This window comes from Octopus sinensis, linkage group LG28, assembly GCF_006345805.1.
Source record: "Octopus sinensis linkage group LG28, ASM634580v1, whole genome shotgun sequence".
Taxonomy (NCBI): Eukaryota; Metazoa; Mollusca; class Cephalopoda; order Octopoda; family Octopodidae; genus Octopus; species Octopus sinensis.
Window position 1 is genome coordinate 3,516,998 of NC_043024.1, and position 19,564 is coordinate 3,536,561.

At 39.4% G+C, this 19,564-nt stretch overlaps 1 protein-coding gene across 2 annotated transcripts in view; it reads right to left on the minus strand.

Annotated features, from left to right (window-relative positions):
• LOC115225792 (RNA polymerase II-associated factor 1 homolog) overlaps positions 1-13,578 on the minus strand; it is a 22,167-nt gene extending 8,589 nt beyond the window's left edge. Inside the window, exons 1-3 of one of the 2 annotated variants that reach the window (XR_005004200.1) lie at positions 13,422-13,578; positions 7,899-8,588; positions 2,575-3,835 (exon numbers count right to left, since the gene is read on the minus strand). Coding sequence is in view for 1 of the 2 variants with exons in the window: in XM_029796749.2 (XP_029652609.1) it covers positions 2,786-3,835; positions 7,899-8,552 (1,704 nt within the window). In the remaining variant the exon portion in view is untranslated. Of the gene's footprint in view, positions 1-2,387; positions 3,836-7,898; positions 8,589-13,421 lie in introns of those variants that run through there. The other variant, XM_029796749.2, reaches the window with a different exon arrangement.
• Positions 13,579-19,564: the final 5,986 nt, after the last annotated feature.

The following is a 19,564-nucleotide window of genomic DNA, read 5'->3' on the forward strand; positions in this document are numbered from 1 at the left end:
CGTAGACTCATCGTAGACGCGCGCTAATACCCAGAAGGGATCGATATGAATCACGACTATAAGATACCCGCTTTTGGTTAAACTGCACCGCAAAATGTGGGAGTAGTTAGGAATCTAAATCGTAGGAGACAGACACTCACACAACTACAGTTTTATATATAAAGATATATATATATATGTGTGTGTGTGTTTGTGTGTCTGTGTCCCCCTCCCCCAACATCGCTTGACAACCGATGCTGGTATGTTTGCGTCCCAGTAACTTTATAGTTCGGCAAAAGAGACCGATAGAATAAGTACTAGGCTTACAAAGAATAAGTCCCGGGGTCGATTTGCTCGACTAAAGGCGGTGCTCCAGCATGGCCACAGTCAAATGACTGAAACAAGTAAAAGAGTAAGAGAAGAAATGCAAAAACAAACCCACCTGGGAAAGCAGCATATAGAAAATGCGGAAGGTTAAAAAACGGAAAACGAAAAAAATTGAAATGTAAAAAGTGAAAAGAGTTATCTTCCTTTAAGAAGGGTGGTAAAATATCCTTTTCTACTCTAGGCATAAGGCCTGTTTTAGTCTATGGAGATTCCGATTTTGAAAAAAAAAATCTTCAAAACTCGCAACTTCAAAATTTCAATTCCCCCCCTCCCCCATTTCTTCATTTTTCACTTTTTCTGGAAATTTTGTTTTTGCGAAATATGTACAAAAATACGGATATTATGAGTCTGAAAAAAATTGTTTGTAAAATTAGTTTTTCAAAAAAATTTTTAATTATCCCAACCCCCTCACGATTCTACGGCCTTGGTCTTCAAGCAGGCTATTCACATGCTAGAAATAACAGCCAAATCTCACAAAACTGCGATGACATAATGAAAGAAATATGTAATCAATCTACTCACCTTTCTGCAAAAATTTCTTTCAGAGCAATTTCCCACAGTAATACGACAAAGTGAAATTAAAATGATCATTTGAGGAAATATTGAAGCAGCTTGCTCCAGAGAAAATAATGGATTTTTTGAAAACAAACGGCATTATTGCCACAACCACAACGCGTTTCCACACAAGATATGAATGAATACTTTTCACTTTGTCACAGTATTTCTTTCCTTTTTTACTTTTCACTTTTCAAAAGAGTTTTCTGCTACTGTTCTATATTTAAGAGATGAGGAATTACGTGCATTGTTTACATACGACGGATATTTGTCCTCATCTTGTTTGTTGTTGACACAACGTTTCAGCTGATATACCCTCCAGCCTTCTTCAGGTGTCTTGGGGGAAATTTCGAACCTGGATTCTCATTCCTAAGGTATTTTTCAATGTTATTATTATTATTATTGTTCAGGTCACTGCTTGGAATCGAACTCGGAATCTTGGGGTTAGTAGCCCGCGCTCTTAACCACTATGCCATTTTTGAGAGAGCTAGCAATTTTGAGGGAACAAGGATTTGTCAATGCTAGAAACCCCAGTATCTGATTGGTACTGTACTTTATTGACCCTGAAAAGATGAAAGGCAAATCGCCCTTAGCAGGTTCTGAACTCAGAACTTTGTCCTAAACTAAACAACAGCAATATAGTTCAGCTCTACTTTAGAATTCAACCGGCTAGAAATAACACTAAAGCCACTCACAAATCATAACCTGCTGTCTTGAAAAAAGAAGGACCTATTTGAGAATAAGGCAATCCGAATATGAAAAAGATGGGATGGCAATGGCTGGAGCGATTTTATAAGTATACAAAAATGAAGCTGACCTTGAATTTAAACAGCAATAACAAAAATAACAAACCATATAAAGAAGTAAACAAAAAATCGTCAAATCCACATTTTTAAAAAATCATTTTATTTCTCTATTCAATTTTTTTTTCAAAAAAAGAAATTTAAAAACAAAAAATATAAACAATAAAAATAGAAATATTTCAGTTATTTCTTACAAAGAAATACAAATTATTTTAAAAGTGAACTTGGTAGTATTTATATATATATATTTTTCCCTAAATAGTGTTTTCTTTTCTTTCTTCTTGTGTCTACTGGACCCATTATACAAGTAGTTAATTTTTAAAATCTTTCCTTATCTTCCCACCCCAATCCTCAAGTTTAATCCCCTGCCACTTTTCAGACCCTCTGATCATAGCCCAAACCGATCATGACCTTCACCTCTGTATTTCTCGTTTCTCTCTCTCTTATTTAGTTTCAGCCATAGAACTCTAACCATCCTGAGGACACATGTGGCTAGGACTGTTTGTGTGTTTATGGATGTGTATGCATATATATATACACACACACACATACATATATACACACACACATATACATACACACACCCACATATATACATCTATTTATCTATCTATAATCCTAGACATGTATGTATGCGTGTGTAATATATATATATATATACATACATACATTTATGTGTGTATCTGTATACATAGATGAACACGCACATAAATATCTAAATATGTAACCGATGTCAGATAATTCTATTGAATGTCAATAAAATTATTATAAAGACTTGTACTGAGTTCTTTGTTAAGTTCAAAGTTAAGCTTTTATTCAAATAAAAACACTCAATTCTCTCTCCAAACACACACAAATTCTTTTACTTGTTTCAGTCACTGGACTATGGTCATGCTGGAGCACCACCCTGACAGCTTGATATAATAAGTACCACACAAGTACTGAGAAGAGCTTTTAGTTTTTTCACTTTTAATTAAAATAAGTAACCCCCTTTCCCTTCTTACTCCCCACACCAAAGAATTAATTAATTAAATGAAATTTTCAAACTGTTAATCTGGTGTTCAAGAACTGTCATCAGAACTACTGGCAACTCCAAAAATTTCTTCCTCATCCTTTTTGTTATCTGGTTCATTCTCTCCATCACTGGCAGAACCAAAGATCTGTTCTTCGTCTTCCTTGTTCTCCTCCTCCATCTCTTCTTCGGCTTCACTCTCGCTGCTCGAACCGAAAATTGCTTCCTTGTCCTTCTTGTTCTCGTTTGCTTGGGCCTCGCTTTCTGCCTCACTCTCACTCCCACTGTCGCCAGCTTCTTTTTCACTTCCGCTGCCACCTTTTGCTTCCTCTTCCTCCTCTTCCTGACCAGCCTTTTCACTTCTTTCATCACCACTGCCAGCACCACCTTCACCTTCACTACTGCTACTACTGCTGCTGCTCTTTCTGCGGCTGCTGGCGGCACTGCGGTTGCTTTTCTTGCTGCTGGCGCTGCTGCTGCTGCCACCAGACTTGACACTCTCGTTGTCACTGCTGTTGCCACCGTCGCTGCCCTCCACCGATTTCTTATCACCGTCATCCTCCTTTGCTGACCCTTCCTCTTCCTCTTTGCCAGACCCTTCCTCTTCGTCCTCCTCCTCTTCCTCTTCTTCTTCTTGCTGTGGTTCCAGCATGGTCAGCCGGACATTCTGTGCTGTGATTTCCTTGTCATATAAGTCGCGGTGTTTGACAATCAGCCTTGACTTAGCCACCTGAGCGGCACCGGCCCCCGTTTTACGCCTTTTGCTCAGCCGTACGCGCGTTTCCAACTCATTGTAGTAGACGACATCGTCACGAAAGATAAAGAAGTATGTCTCCTCATAGCCCTTCGATAGCTTGTTCTTGACATTCCAGTTGTACTCGCGAGCCAGCGTATAATCATAGAAATCATCAGGCTGATACAAGATGTCGTCAGTTTGGTCCTGCTTTCTTTTGTTGCAGGTCTCCTCTGTTGGCAAGAAATACGCCACAAATTGCTCACCACTCTCGTCAACGGCACCTCGGATCATAGCTTGAGACATCTCTTCAGCTTGAACAGATGGGGTCCGTGCCTTTGGAGCAGGATCAGAATCGAAGATGACCTAAAGACAAGAAAGAAAAAAAAAAACATATAAGAAATCAGAAGAGGAGGAGATATTAAGACATTTTAATCAAAAGTCTGAGAGACACAAAAGCAGGAGAATCATAGAGGATTTGAATTATATATTTGTGCAGTTCTATATTTAAGGGATGAGGAATTATTGACATTATTTACATTCGACAGATATTTGTCCTCATCTTGTTTGTTGTTAACTCAATGTTTCAGCTGATATACCCTCCAGCCTTCTTCAGGTGTCTTGGGGAAATTTCGAACATGGGTTCTCATTCCTAAGGTATTTTTCAATGCTATTATTATTATTAGTGTTCAGGTCACTGCTTGGAATCGAATGGGCATATGGCGTAGTGGTTAAGAGCAAGGGCTACTAACCCCAAGATTCTGAGTTCGATTCCAAGCAGTGACCTGAACACTAACAACAACTACAATAATAATAATAATAATAATAACAACAACATCGAAAAATAACTTAGGAATGAGAACCCAGGTTTGAAATTTTCCCAAGACACCTTATGAAGCCTGGAGGGTATATCAGCCTAAACGTTGTGTCAACAACCAGCAAGATGAGGACAAATATCCGTTGAATGTAAATAATGTATATTTTTGTGGCCTCCCATGTAACCCATGTTACCAATTACAGGACATAGTATTTGGTTTATAAAATAACTAGGCCCACAAAGTCCCTGTCTATCATAACAGGTGACTGAAAGGGCATCAAGTAGGGCTTCCTGCTGTAAAATATTGTCTTAGGGATCTCCTAACCCACGCCAGGAAGGGAAAGCAAAAGTGGTAATGGCAATGGTGGTGATGATTGTAATGATGATGGTGGTGATGATGATGATAATGAAATTGTGTGACAGAGCATCAACCATTTCATTGTCTCTAAGCTATGTGAGATAATATAGTGCACCACCTAGCACTTACAAACACTTGAGCCAAGCCTCTGGGTCTTGGCAATAACTTTACCTCCACCTTTACCCTCACCTGACATTCTTTGGAGTGTCGTCCTTTCACTGACTAAGTCTAGCAGAGAGGGGGAAAAAACCCTCGTTTTTATTTTAATCCTCAATGTATGGACATGCTGCAGTCAGTATGGCCTGTTACTTTGTTTTTTTTTATGAGAAATTTGTGTTTATAATTTCTAATAACATTTTAAATAAAAAATATCCTAGCTGTTTACTGTATTTGATGGCATATGGACATGTTAGATGCACCCCAGTGAAGGTGCATGGCTCAGTGGTTAGAGTATTGGGATCACAATCATGAGGTGGTGAGTTCAATTCACAAACTGGGCTGTGTTGTGTCCTTGAGCAAGACACTTTATTTCATGTTAATCCAGTTTACTCATCTGTAGAAATAAGTTGTGACATCAGTAATGCCAAACTGTATTGGTCCCTTTTGCCTTTCCCTTGGATAACATTGGTGGCATATGGAGAGGAGAGGCTGGCATGCATGGGTGACTGCTAGTTTTCCATAAACAACCTTGCACAGACTTGTGCTTGTGATTATTTAGTGGTTACTGAGGTGTGTCAGTCTCAAGCATGATTTGAAACGGCTTGTTTTCATCACAGTTTTATCAATCAAAATAATCCACGGTACCAGAGCATCCAGATATGATTTGCTTTGAGAGGTTTTAGGTTGATTTTTTGCAACCCTAAAGATTCCACTTGCACATCCACAGCAAACAAGGCACAGGGCCAGACTTTAGATTGTGTAGGTGTATTTTTACCCACTCCGATGTTTACACACGGCCAGTTATATGTTGCTTTGTAAATTAGTGTCAACCAAACAGAAAATATCGTCTACAAAGAAGTTTTGTAATCATATTGATATTATCGAAAGGAATATGATTCATAACTTAAATAAGGAAATTTGTGAACTTTGAATGTATAAATAGGTGTATAAACAACTAAAATAAAAGTATATCTAAATAACATTTTTTTCTTAATACTTTTTATGTAGTGGTTGAAGGAAGCTCTGGTTTTCATTTGGAGTGGTCCACATAATCATTCACGATTACAGAGGCTGGGAGCTTATTTCAGTTTGGAAGTGAATCGTTATCACATGTCACTTAGTCACAAACATGTCATATAACTGCAATAGAATGCTGTATCACCATCAATAATGTGATTTCCCAGTAATCTATCAAGTCCATTTACACATTTCTCAATACATATATTGCTGTTATGACTTCCCTCCCTCATTTTATGCCTCCATCGTAGATTTGCTAGTAATAACAATGATGATGGTGATTTCAAATTTCAGCATAGGTACAGGAGCGGCTGTGTGGTAAATAGCTTGCTTACCAACCACATGGTTTCAGGTTCAGTCCCACTGATGGCACCTTGGGCAAGTGTCTTCTACTACAGCCTTGGGCCGACCAAAGCCTTCTGAGTGGATTTGGTAGACGGAAACTGAAAGAAGCCCGTCGTATATATGTAATATATATATGTGTGCGTGTGTGTGTCTGTGTTTGTCCCCCCCAACATCGCTTGACAACTGATGCTTCAGTTGCGTCCCCGTAACTTAGCGATTCAGCAAAAGAGACCGATAAAATAAATACTAGGCTTACAAGAATAAGTCCTGGGGTCGATTTGCTTGACTAAAGGCAGTGCTCCAGCATGACCATAGTCAAATGACTGAAACAAGCAAAAGAGAGTATAAAACCAGCAATATTGGGGGCTGGGGTAAGCTGATAACCTCAACCCCAGTATACAACTGGTTCTTACTTTATCAATCCCAGAAGGATGAAAGGCAACTCAGAATAAAGAGATGGGCAAAATGCCAAGCGTTTTGCCTGGTGTGCTAATGATTCTGCCAGCTTGCTGCCTTAACGAAATGCTGCTAAGCATTTTACCTGGCATGCTAACAATTCTGACAACTCACTGGCATCATCATCAACGTCTGTTGTCCATGCTGGCATGGGTTGGACAGTGTAACCAGAGCTGGCAAGCCAGGGGACTGCACCAGACTCCAGTCTGATTCAGCATAGTTTCTATGGCTAGATGCTCTTCCTAATGCCAACCACTTAACACAGTGTGCTGGGCGGTTTTACGTGGCACCGAATGAATGCTTTTACATGACGTCCCATGGGCACTTTTACATGATACCACGAGTGCTTTAACGTGTCACCACATCATCATCATCGTTTAACGTCCATTTTCCATGCTAGCATGGGTTGGATGGTTCGACCGGGGTCTGGGAAGCCAGGAAGCTGCACCAGGCTCCAGTCTGATCTGGCAGTGTTTCTACAGCTGGATGCCCTTCCTAACACCAACCATTCCATTAGTGTAGTGGGTGCTTTTTATGTACCACCGGCACAATGTTTTGAATTAATCATGCACTATCTCATAGCATCAAGACCTCAATAATGCGACTTCATCTTCAGATGGCATTGAAGAGTTGGTGTGAGAGGCCAGATCTGGCCAGTTGGAACATAAGGCTGGTTTCACTCTTTGGCATTCAGATTACTCTGTCAAATTTAATGCTTATTCATTCACAATGTTTTCAGTTAATCATGCAGTATCCAATATCTTTGAGATTTCAATGATGATTGTTTATTTTTATAATGACATTGTAAGATTGGTGTGAGAGGCCAGATCTAGCCAGTCAGAACGTAAAGCATGTATAATATTTGGGCTTGGTTTAACTCTTTAGCATTCAGATTACTCTGTCACATGTAATGCTCATGGGTGCTTTTACGTGTCAGCACACAAGCGTTTTTATGTGGCACTGCCATGGGTACCATGTGTAATATTGATAATAGCTGTATCAGTAATAGCTATAAGGTTTGAACTTATAATAATTCTTAACCCTTTTGATACCAACCCAGCTGAAACCGCCTCTGGCTCTAGTAAAAATGTCTTGTTTTTAACAGTTCTGAATTAAAATCTTCCACCAAACCTTAGTCACAATTTATGCTCCTAACACCAGCTTAATGATAACTAAGTTATTTTACTAAATTCTTTGTTGTATTTAAAATTATTTGAAAGAAACACAGAACATCTCAAAAAAAATACAGTAAAGAAAGGGTTAAGCTGTTCCCTTACCTGAGCAAAGGGGTGTTTCCAAAGATCAAAATCAGGAAAGACAGGTAAAATCTCAACTGGGGTGACACCAGGTTTGCTGTAATGTTTAGCAATGTTAGTTTTGGCATTTTCAAAAGTCTTTTCAATGGCCTTAATTTGGCTATCGCGGTCCTTATATAGATCCTCCTCTTTCATTATCTGCTTCAATTTGAAGCCGACCTTTGTTTCATGTTTGTCAGATTTCTGTATGAATCGATTATATTCTGTTGAGATATACTCAGTCTTACGCAACCATGACACTGAAGTGTTGTGGTGACGGGAACGACGGGAATCGTGTAGAGTGTTGATCTCTTCCTCAAGAAGTCTCTCATCTTCAGAGTCAGCGTAAATGTTTGGGCTCAACTTGTAGGTTTCTGGGTTGATTAGATCAATCGTTACCCCAAGATCATGTTCTGTGAGCATGTCGTACTTGTAAGTGCGTTCCAGTGAGGTGGGTTTGTACTGGATGAAACGGTTTGACTCGAATGGATATGTAATGAACTTGGGATCAAACGGAATGTCAGGCAGTGTGTTATTGTATTTGACACGACACACCAGCTCAGATCTCTTCTCCACAACATTGCGGTTTTTCCTCTCTCGCTCCTCCCGTGGGCCGGTCTGCACTGTCGGAGCCATGTTGAACTATTGTGAGTTACTTTCAAAATATTTGGGCTACAACGGAAAAAGAAAGAAAAGAAAAATAGAATAAATATCTCTTTTCTTTGAAACATGGATCTTTAAGCACATAAAGCTACACTTAATAGCATCTAAATTTTAGTTTCAAATTTTGGGACAAGGCCATCAATTTGAGAAGGGTTAAGTCAATAACACTGACCCCCAAACTCAACTGGTACTTATTTTATCAACCCCGAAATTTAAACTCAGAATGTCATTAAGCATTTTGCCTGGCATGCTAACAATTCTTAATAATAATAGAGTGTCCTCTATTGGACCTAAGAAGCATCAGATGTGGTGTGCAAGAGAGACGACTGTACTGGTATGGTCATGTGGCGAGAATGGATGAGGACAACTGTGTGAAAATGTGCCACACCCTAGCAGTTGGGGGAACCTGTGGAAGAGGTAGACCCAGGAAGACCTGGGATAAGGTGGTGAAGCATGACCTTTCAACATTAGGCCTCACCGAGGCAATGACTAGTGACTGAGACCTTTGGAAATATGTTGTGCTTGAGAAGACCCAGCAAACCAACTGAGACCATAACCTCGTGGCCTATGCCAGGGATGTAACCAGCTCACTTGTGCATACCTTTCCTTCATTGGACACTAAAATCTGCTTGCGAAGATCTGTTGAGGCAAGTGAAATCGAAATCAAATTCGATGACTGGCATCCGTGCTAGTGGAGAGCTAATAGTACCATCCGAGCATGATCATTGCCAGAGCAGTTAACTGGCTTCCATGCTGGTGGCACATAAAAAGCACCATTTGAGTGTGGCCGTTGCCAGTACCGCCTGACTGGCCCTCATGCCGGTGGCACATAAAAGCACCCACTACACTCTCAGAGTGGTTGGTGTTAGGAAGGGCATCCAGCTGTAGAAACTCTGCCAGATCAGATTGGAGCCTGGTGCAGCCGTCTGGTTTGCCAGCCCTCAGTCATACGTCCAACCCATACTAACATTGAGAGCGGACGTTAAACGATGATGATGATGATGAATAGCTTCAAATTTTGGCACAAGGCCAGCAAGTCTGGGAGAGAAGGTAAGTCGATTACATCAACCTCAGTGCTCAACGGGTAGTTATTTTATCAACCTCAAAAGGGTGTAAAGTAAAGCTGACTTCAGTGAAATTAGAACCCAGAAAGACATGAAATGCCACTAAGCATTTTGCCCAGTAAGCTAATGATTCTGCCAGCTTGCCGCCTTATAGCATGTTGAAAATCCCTTTTGGACAGAAAAAGTCAAAAGCAGTCACGTCTACAGAAGATGTGGGTTTGTGTCTATGGGCAGCCTCCAAATTTTTCTATCCAAAAGAGTTTTTTTCTTAACCCAATATTTACATGATATTATTTATAGCTTGTGTGTTTCAAGACCCATTAGTCCATGGTCTCCCAAAAGATTAACCTAGCAAAGATCAAAGTTGTTGTTAGTAAGAAAGAAGATAAAACTCTCAGGCCCTGCTCAATATGTATGAAAGGAGTTGGAAGAAATATAATTCACTGCACCCAGTGTAAACAATAGACACAAGAGGTGCAGAGGAATCACAGGTAGATTAACAAATAAAGTAGTCTTTGTATGTGGCAGATGTGAAGGAACAATAAGCACTAAGAGCACACAGGACTTAGATTCTCTCAAATGCCCAGGAGGCTCTCTTGAAGTTGTAGATGGTTTCTGTTATCTAGGTGACCAAATTAGCAATGGTGGAGGATGTTCTGAAAGTGTTGTTTCTCGAATAAGAACTGGATGGGGGAAGTTCAGAGAGCTATTACCTCTGTTGGCAACAAAAGGACTGTCTCTCAGAGTGAAAGGTAGACTATATGATGCTTGTGTGTGAACGGATATACTCCATGGAAGTGAGACATGGGCTCTGGATGCAGAAGACATGCATGTAGACCAGAGAGAAATAAAGGTATGTTACGTTGGATGTGCAACATCAGTGCACATGTACGACAAAGTGCAAGTGTACTGAGAGAAAAGTTGGGCATAAGAGGAATCAAATGTAGCATGCAAGAGAGAAGACTACGTTGATTTGGACATGTGATGTGTATGAATGAGGACAGCTGCATAAAGAAGTGCCGATCACTGAAAGTAGATTGTACCAGCAGAAGAGAGAGACCCAGGAAGACGTGGGATGAAGTGGAAAGGACCGATCTCGGAATGTTAAAAAAGATCCCATGTATCATCAGGGTGAGAGAAACAAATTCATAAATATGGTGTTGAATGTGGTTTCACTATGGAAAAAAGTCAAGGCTGGTTTAGCTATTGTTTTTAGCACATCTCCACTGTTGGGATCTTTTCTAAAACCTTTTTCTATTACTCAGACGAAAAATAAATGAATCTAAAAATTTTTTTCAAACTTATTTCTATTAAACAAAAAAAAATTATTTATGAATTTCTTTCTCTTTGAAAGTCCACTCCCCACCAGCTTGGAAAAAATTTTCTGTACAAATTTCTTTATAATTATAATCTATGCTGTTTGAGAGGTATTTATATAAAATTTCATGAAAAGATATCCATTTTCCCCAAAGTTATGAGGGAAAAAAATCGGGTTGTGTGAATTTTCCGAAAGTCCTCTTTCCATCCCTTCAGAAAATTTTCCTAAAAAAATTTCTTTATGAACGTAATCTGTTCCATTTGAGAGGTATTTATATAAAATTTCATTCAAAGATATCAGTTTTCCTAAAAATTATGAGGAAAAAAATCAGATCTTGTGAATTTTCTGAAAGTCCTCTCCCCACCCACCCCTGGTTTGTTTGCATAGATTTTTGTTTTCATATTTGTTTAATACGCATTTTTTTGATACCTATTACACTTTTTTTGGGGGGATCTTTTCCTTTTGAACGGCATATGTCAACACAATTTCTAGTTAACTAAACACTTTTAAACTTCATATACTGGTAGAATGTGTTTATAAAACATCATTTTTTTCTTGGCTTTATTGAGAAAATTCTATATGTTGTAACATATTTCCACTTTAGAATCGAGCATTTCGGCAATTTTAACCAATCGCTCGCCTCCATTTGGGGTGAAAACATTCCGTACTGTATGAATATGTCCCTCAGAAACAGATTGGGTTTATTTACATTTGCGAAGAAAAAAAGATGCCCTTCCCCTACCCCTAACCCCAAAACAGATTGAAATGCAATAGATCGATACTAGGGTTATAATTATGGGTGACATTTTCATATGACACCGCTACGGAAAATGGGATTTTTTCCTAGCGGTGTCAAATGAAAATGTCACCCATAATTATAACCCTAGTATCGATCTATTGCATTTCAATCTGTTTTTGGGTTAGGGTTAGGGGTGGGGGAAGGGTATCTTTTTTTTCTTCGCAAATGTAAATAAACCCAATTTGTTTCTGAGAGACCTATTCATACAGCACGGAATGTTTTCACTCCAAATGGAGGTGAGCGATTGGTTAAAATTGCCGAAATGCTCGATTTTAAAGTGGAAATATGTTACAAACTATAGAATTTTCTCAATAAAGTCAAGAAAAAAAATGATGTTTTATAAACACATTCTACCAGTATACGAAGTTTAAAAGTGTTTAGTTAACTGGAAATTGTGTTGACATATGCCGTTCAAAAGGAAAAGATCCTTTTTTTGTTTTGTTGACCAGGAGTTAAAGTAAACGTTAAACTAATTCTTTCCTAAATAAATTGCACTTCATATTCGAGGCTCTGATGAAACCAAGAGATGCTATTCAGGCACTCAATTATGAGTTCACTACACCTTATAGCAGAAACACCTGTAAGCTAGAGAAGTTCATAAGATAATTGATTCCTTTATCATTTCTCTTTCTAATTACCGTGTATATATATATATATATATATATATATATATATATAGCGTTGCTATTATGCGAAAGTATCATAAGTCCAAAATGTTGCTTTTTTTCCCAGAAAGCGTATAAGTAGTTTTTCACCTTTCTATAGCAAAACCGTTGTACTACACTTTGACAATTTTTTTTATTTTTCGGCATATGAAGCAGCTGGAGATATTATAGTTTGACAAGAACTGGCTATGGTAAGCAAAAATAAATAGTGAAAAAAATACATTTGGACATACGACAGTTTAACATAATAGCAACGATATATATACATAAATATATATACTTGGAAATGGAGCTCTAATAATCCGTTACAGCATTTACCTAACGTACCTAATCATTTAGATCACCTGTGAACTAAAACCCCATACTTTATATATATATATATAAATATCACCGTGATCACCGTGACCGACCGGACTATCAGATGTTGCTACACATCGCTGGTCACAATGCACTTCGCATTGTTTTAGCCTTCAAACGACGCCACTCCGCTGGCTAAGCGAGCAGGCCAATATATATATACATATATAATGTACAATATATGTATTCATATAATCCAGTGCTAATCACAATAAAAGCTCCATCAGTGGATCAGGCTATAAACCACATAGCAAACAAATACAGAGAAGAGTTAAGTATCAGCCTTATGCAGTTGAAATCCAATCGGTGAAAATTATTTCTTGGGGAGAACATAGAATGGAAGTCGCTTTACCTATTAATAATAATAATAAAGAAATGGTTAAAACGACGTATGGCCATCCCTGTATATATAGAGGTATGTATTGTATATGTAATAATTAAATTATATATTATGCCCTTTATTGTGTTTTGTTAGGCGCATGATCCCTAAAATGGTTGGGGTCTCCAGCTCTAATTCTTTCTCACTGACAACAAAACGGCGTGTGTCCCTTGATGTTGAAACATTTCTCTGATCAACAAAAACCATGTCTTCTCCCTCTCTCTCTATACAACGAAACGGAAATATAAGAAGCAACTTACATGATTCCAGATACCAATGTTGACCTGTCATGGATAAATTCTTGAGACAAACAACCAAAGACAACAAAATTTTTGTTTTCTTACCGGAACAAATTTACTCAAGTTTATGTCGTTTTAGACTTTTTACACCGGAGAAGGTACAAACCGGAAGTACACTATTAACTCCCTTTATTTTTCGATTTTCTTTCTTATACCCTCGCTCTATTTCTATCTCTCCCTATCTATCTTATTCCCTTTCTTTTTACCGGCTCCACTCCCTCTTTCTTTCTCCACCTTTCTTACTCCCCCTCTCTCTCTCTCACTATATTCCTCTCTTTATCTTTCTCTCACACTCAATATTCCTATCTTCCAAATTCCATTTTCTTACCAGTTTTACACCCTTCTCTCTGTATCCCCCCTTGTTTTTTTATCCCTCTCCCCCCTCTCTCTCTACTTTTCTTATTCTCACTCCCTGCTTTCTTTTCCCGCTTCATATTTTATCTATATCATTTTTTTAAAATCTTTCTCAGGATCTTTTCTCATTTCTTCCGAAATTATTAAAAAATTTGCGAGTATTTTCTATCGAAAGTCACTCAGAAAATTACAATTATTTTTCGAGAAATTAAGACTAAAAAGGTTTTTGTTTTTCTTTATTAGAGGCAATAGTTGTAAGCAGTTCCTATTTTTCCCACTTGTTTTTCCTTCAGGATATAACAGTCTAAGAGTACAATGTGTTGTATTGATAGAAAGTTGGCTGTTATTTCTAGCAGGTCGAACAACCGCGTGGAGACTCCCGCAGAGAAAAAGAATTATTTTAGCTGTCAGTAAGCCGTGATTGAGTTGACCAGTTTGTTTCCAGAAATGACAATCCCATCGTATCCAGGATTATATTCATTAATTCTTTTAAAGATAGAATTTGCGTAAAATTTGATTACTATTTCAAACTTTTGAATTGACCAGCAGTGAATTAGCAAGATGTTTAGCAACTTTTACTTACTAAATTAATTACTTAATTCATTTGTAAACCATGTTCTTTCTCACGAATAAAACAGAGATGGGAATCATCATCATCATCATCATCATTTAACGTCCGCTTTCCATGCTAGCATGGGTTGGACGGTTCAACTGGGGTCTGGGGAGCCCGAAGGCTGCACCAGGCCAGTCAGATCTGGCAGTGTTTCTACAGCTGGATGCCCTTCCTAACGCCAACCGCTCCGAGAGTGTAGTGGGTGATTTTATGTGCCACCGACACAGGTGCCAGACGAGGCTGGCGAACGGCCACGCTCGGATGGTGTTTTTATGTGCCACTGACACAGGTGCCAGACGAGGCTGGCAGACGGCCACGCTCGGATGGTGTTTTTATGTGCCACCGACACAGGTGCCAGACGAGGCTGGCAGACGGCCACGCTCGGATGGTGTTTTTATGTGCCACCGACACAGGTGCCAGATGAGGCTGGCAGACGGCCACGCTCGGATGGTGTTTTTATGTGCCACCGACACAGGTGCCAGATGAGGCTGGCAGACGGCCACGCTCGGATGGTGTTTTTATGTGCCACCGACACAGGTGCCAGATGAGGCTGGCAGACGGCCACGCTCGGATGGTGTTTTTATGTGCCACCGACACAGGTGCCAGTTGAGGCTGGCAGACGGCCACGCTCGGATGGTGTTTTTATGTGCCACCGACACAGGTGCCAGACGAGGCTGGCAGACGGCTACGCTCGGACGGTGTTTGTTACGTGCCCACAGCACGGAGGCCAGTCGATGCGGTACTGGCTACGGTCCCGTTCGGATGGTTTTCTTATGTGCCACCGGCACTGGTACCACAAGGATACAAATTCCATTGATGTTCATCTATTTTGATTTGGTTTGACTTGATTCGATTTGACTTTGATTTGATTTGCCTCAACAGGTCTTCACAAGTGTCACAAGCAGGAAGGTATGCACAAGCAGGAAGGAATACTTTTAATAAACTGCTTCAGAACTGACCTGAAACTAAAGAGCAAGATATTGAACTGATATGTTCCTAGGGAGATATTTTGTCCTGCATGTGCCATTAAACAACATCTAGTGGTGAGGCTACAGTTTGGGAGTTCTGGAGTTGTGGGGAGCTCCTTAGCTGCACTGAAAGCAATCATTCTTGGGCAAGGATTCTCAACCATTTATTATTTATGGACCCCTTTGATTACCATGTAGTGGCACAAGCAGCCAGCGCCATATTGGATGAGATCTCGCCGGCAGCCATTGCCATCTCCAAGACTAGAGCGAGACCTCATCTGCATCCATTTGCCATGTGCGAGATCACAACGAGGCTCACGATGGAAAACTATATAAAGGGAAAACCCAATTCAAATCTCTCTTTTTGGCGCCGCTACACAACAGCGCTGGCTGGACCTGTCTATATGTTGTATCTCCAGAGGCAATGCGCCCACACTTACGGAACTACTACACAACACACACAGCTAAAGATGGTTGCTGTGAGCAGCACACTACACCTTTCCTGTGAATCCTGTAAATAACATTTGTACTTGAAGTCTTTTCTCTTCGCCTACCGGAGCCTGAAATACATGAAGAACAAAAAAGATGATGGAAGAAGACGATTTTCTTCCGATATCATAAACCTTGCCCTCTATTATAACCATTTTACTCTGGTGGATTCCCATAGCCATTCGCTGTTTAAAACTAGTTTTATATAAACTGCTTTCAAAATTCCTATTTTGCTTTCCACACATTAACTTGTGTAGGTTAAACTAAGTAAAATGTTAGAGAAAGGAACCTAGCTCTTCCCTGCAATACATAACCAATACATACATCTAAAGCAAAATTTTGTGGGTCCACAGTTTACTGTTTTGCTTGTGTGGACCCCTTTAATTACTATTTTATTCTGGTGGACATATCATAGCCATTTGATGTTTAGAAACAAGATTACTTGTTTTAAATAAACTTCTTTCAAAATTCCTATTTTATTTTTCATGCATTAACTTGTGTAGGTTGAATTATGTATGATGTTAGAGAGAGAAACCTTGCTGTTTCTTGCAATACCTAACCAATAGTGGCTGTGTGGTATGTAGCTTGCTTACCAACCACATGGTTCTGGGTTCAGTCCCACTGTGTGGCATCTTGGGCAAGTGTCTTCTATAGCCTTGGGCTGACCAAAGCCTTGTGAGTGGATTTGGTAGACGGAAACTGAAAGAAGCCCGTCGTATATATGTGTGTGTCTATGTTTATCTCTCCAACATCATTTGACAACCGATGGTGGTGTGTTTACGTACCAGTAACTTAGCGGTTCAGCAAAAGAGACCAGTAGAATAAGTACTAGGCTTACAAACAATAAGTCCCGGGGTCGATTTGCTTGACTGAAGGCGGTGCTCCAGCATGGCCACAGTCAAATGACTGAAACAAGTAAAAGAGTATATGTGTGTGTGTGTGTAGCAGACTGGGTGTGATGTGTCATATCAATTCAATATGATGTTAAAGCTGATGCAAAAGCGGGTGTCGCTCCTTGGTCTGGCTGACACAAAATGGGAAGAGATAGAAAATTCTCCCTGTTATATAGTAATGTAGGTCAAACATTAAAGAAAGGACAAACCTTTCCTTAACCAGTACAGGTCCTAGGGATTTGAGTGTTTCCTCATCAATCATCTTGGTGTGGGGAGGATTTCCCGCTTGTTTTGAGAAGCAACAAGCTGATGGATTTGGTTTCAAATCTCAGGCAGGGTCAAGCTAGATGCACACACACACACACACACACACACATACATATATATATATATATATATATATATTGTGGTGTTAGTAGTGTTATGCGCTGTGATGGAGCTATGTGGTGTTGGTGGAGGGGATTGCAGATGAGGTGGATGGAAGTGAGCACTGCAGAGGCCTGTGGCATGCATGGGCAGGAAGCATGTGTGGTCAGTTCGAGCAGAGATGGCAGCGTGAAAGGATGTGTTTATTTTCTTGAGAGTGACCGCTCATTCCACCGAGGTCAACAGGTCAGGCCTTTTCTATTTCTTTCTCCCGTTTGCTTCTTTTTTCTGTTGTCCTTTTCCTCCATCACACTACATATCTATATATATAAAAGTGAAGTTGTGTGAGTGTCTGTCTCCTACGATTTAGATTCCTAACTCCTCCCACATTTTGCGGTGCAGTTTAACCAAATTCGGGTATCTTATAGTCGTGATTCATATCGAGCCCGTCTGGGTATTAGCGCGCGTCTACGATGAGCCTACGATTTAAAAAATAATTTAACATAATTTTTTTCCATTTCTTCCAATTTTTTCGTGTGTCGATGGCGGCGGAGTTGGCGTCCATGCTTCACAGCTGCACCTGTTTGCTTCTCCCCCTTCCCTCCCTCGTGAAGCTGTGGGGAAGGGAGTGTAAAGAAATCAACGTCGTAATGCGTTGTGAAGGAAACCAGCGTTCTTTTAGAACAACGACTTCATGGCTTGAAGACACCAAAACAAAAATGGCTAAGAAAGCCCGAATTTATAAGGGAAGTAACTCTCTAAAAATGCTTATATAGTTATTTCCCTTACAAACCCGAGCAACGCTGGGCGATACTGCTAGTCTATATATATAAAAGTGAAGTTGTGTGAGTGTCTGTCTCCTACGATTTAGATTCCTAACTACTCCCACATTTTGCGGTGCAGTTTAACCAAATTCGGGTATCTTATAGTCGTGATTCAAATCGAGCCCTTCTGGGTATTAGCGCGCGTCTACGATGAGTCTACAATTTAAAAAATAATTTAACATCATTTTTTTCCATTTTAATGCATTTTTTTGCTATTATATAAGGGAAGTAACTCTCTAAAAATGTCTACGATGAGTCAACAATTTAAAAAAAAATTACTATAATTTTTTTTCCATTGTTAATGCATTTTTTGGCTATAACTCTCTAAAAATGCTTTATAGTTATTTCCCTTACAAACCTGAGCAACGCCAGGCGATACTGCTAGTATATATATATATATACTGGAGTAAACACATAAATGTGAAACAAGGTGGAAAAAAGAGTACTCAAATACCAGTGGTAGAGTAATATGCTTTATTTAAAGCAGTTTTTGCTAGATTCTAGCAAAAACTGTCCGATGAACGGCAACGGGAAACTCAGAGTAACAGGTTTTGTTGAATTTTCTGCTGCTTTAAATAAAGTATATATATATATATATATATATATATAGAATAACAAAGGTAGCTATATGCAAAAAAGAATTCAAAACCAAAAAGGAAAATTTCAACTGTCACTAGTTGGGACTGAAAGTACAGGGGAGCACCTACTTTGCTAGAAATAAGAGCAAAGCCATCTGGCAATGGAATAGTCACTACTGATGAGTTTGTAATTTTCAAATGAAACTATAGTTATAATGATCTCTTGCTGTGGGATGGTTATCTCCCCTGTCAGTTTTTGAAAATGTGCCTTCTGTGTGTGTGTCTTTGTGTCCCCCCCACCACCACTTGGCAACCGATATTGGTGTGCTTACATCCCTGTGACCTAAGAGTGTGGCAATACAGACTGATAGAATAAGTAAAAGGTTTTTGAAAACAAAAATAAATCCGGGGGTTGATTTATTCAGTTAAAAATTCTTCAAGATGGTGCTTCCATAAAGACACAGTCTAATGAGTGAAACAAGTAAAAGATGAAAAATATATTGATTGATTGATACAAGTATTGAGACTTGCATAAAAGACTTGAAGTTCCTGATAAAAAAAACAACTTCAATGAACGTTGCACGTTCAGCTGTGTGAGCAATGAAGTCATGCGCACCAGACTTGCACTGCTGATGGCATGCAACAATTATTGAATTATTTACACAGAAAAGTTTTGCATGTAAGTCTCCATATTCTTTTCTTTTACTTATTTCAGTCATTTCACTGCGGCCAGGCTGGAGCACCACCTTTTTTAGTCAAGCAAATCGTCCCCAGGACTTATTCTTTGTAAGCTTAGTACTTATTCTATTGGACTCTTTTTGCTGAACTGCTAAGTTATGGGGATGTAAACACACCAGCATTGGATGTCAAGCAATGTTGTGGAGGACAAACACAAACACACATATATATACATATATACAACAGGCTTCTTTTAGTTTCCGTTTACCAAATCCACTCACAAGGCTTTGGTCGGTTCGAGGCTATAGTAGAAAACACTTGCCCAAGGTGCCACACAATGG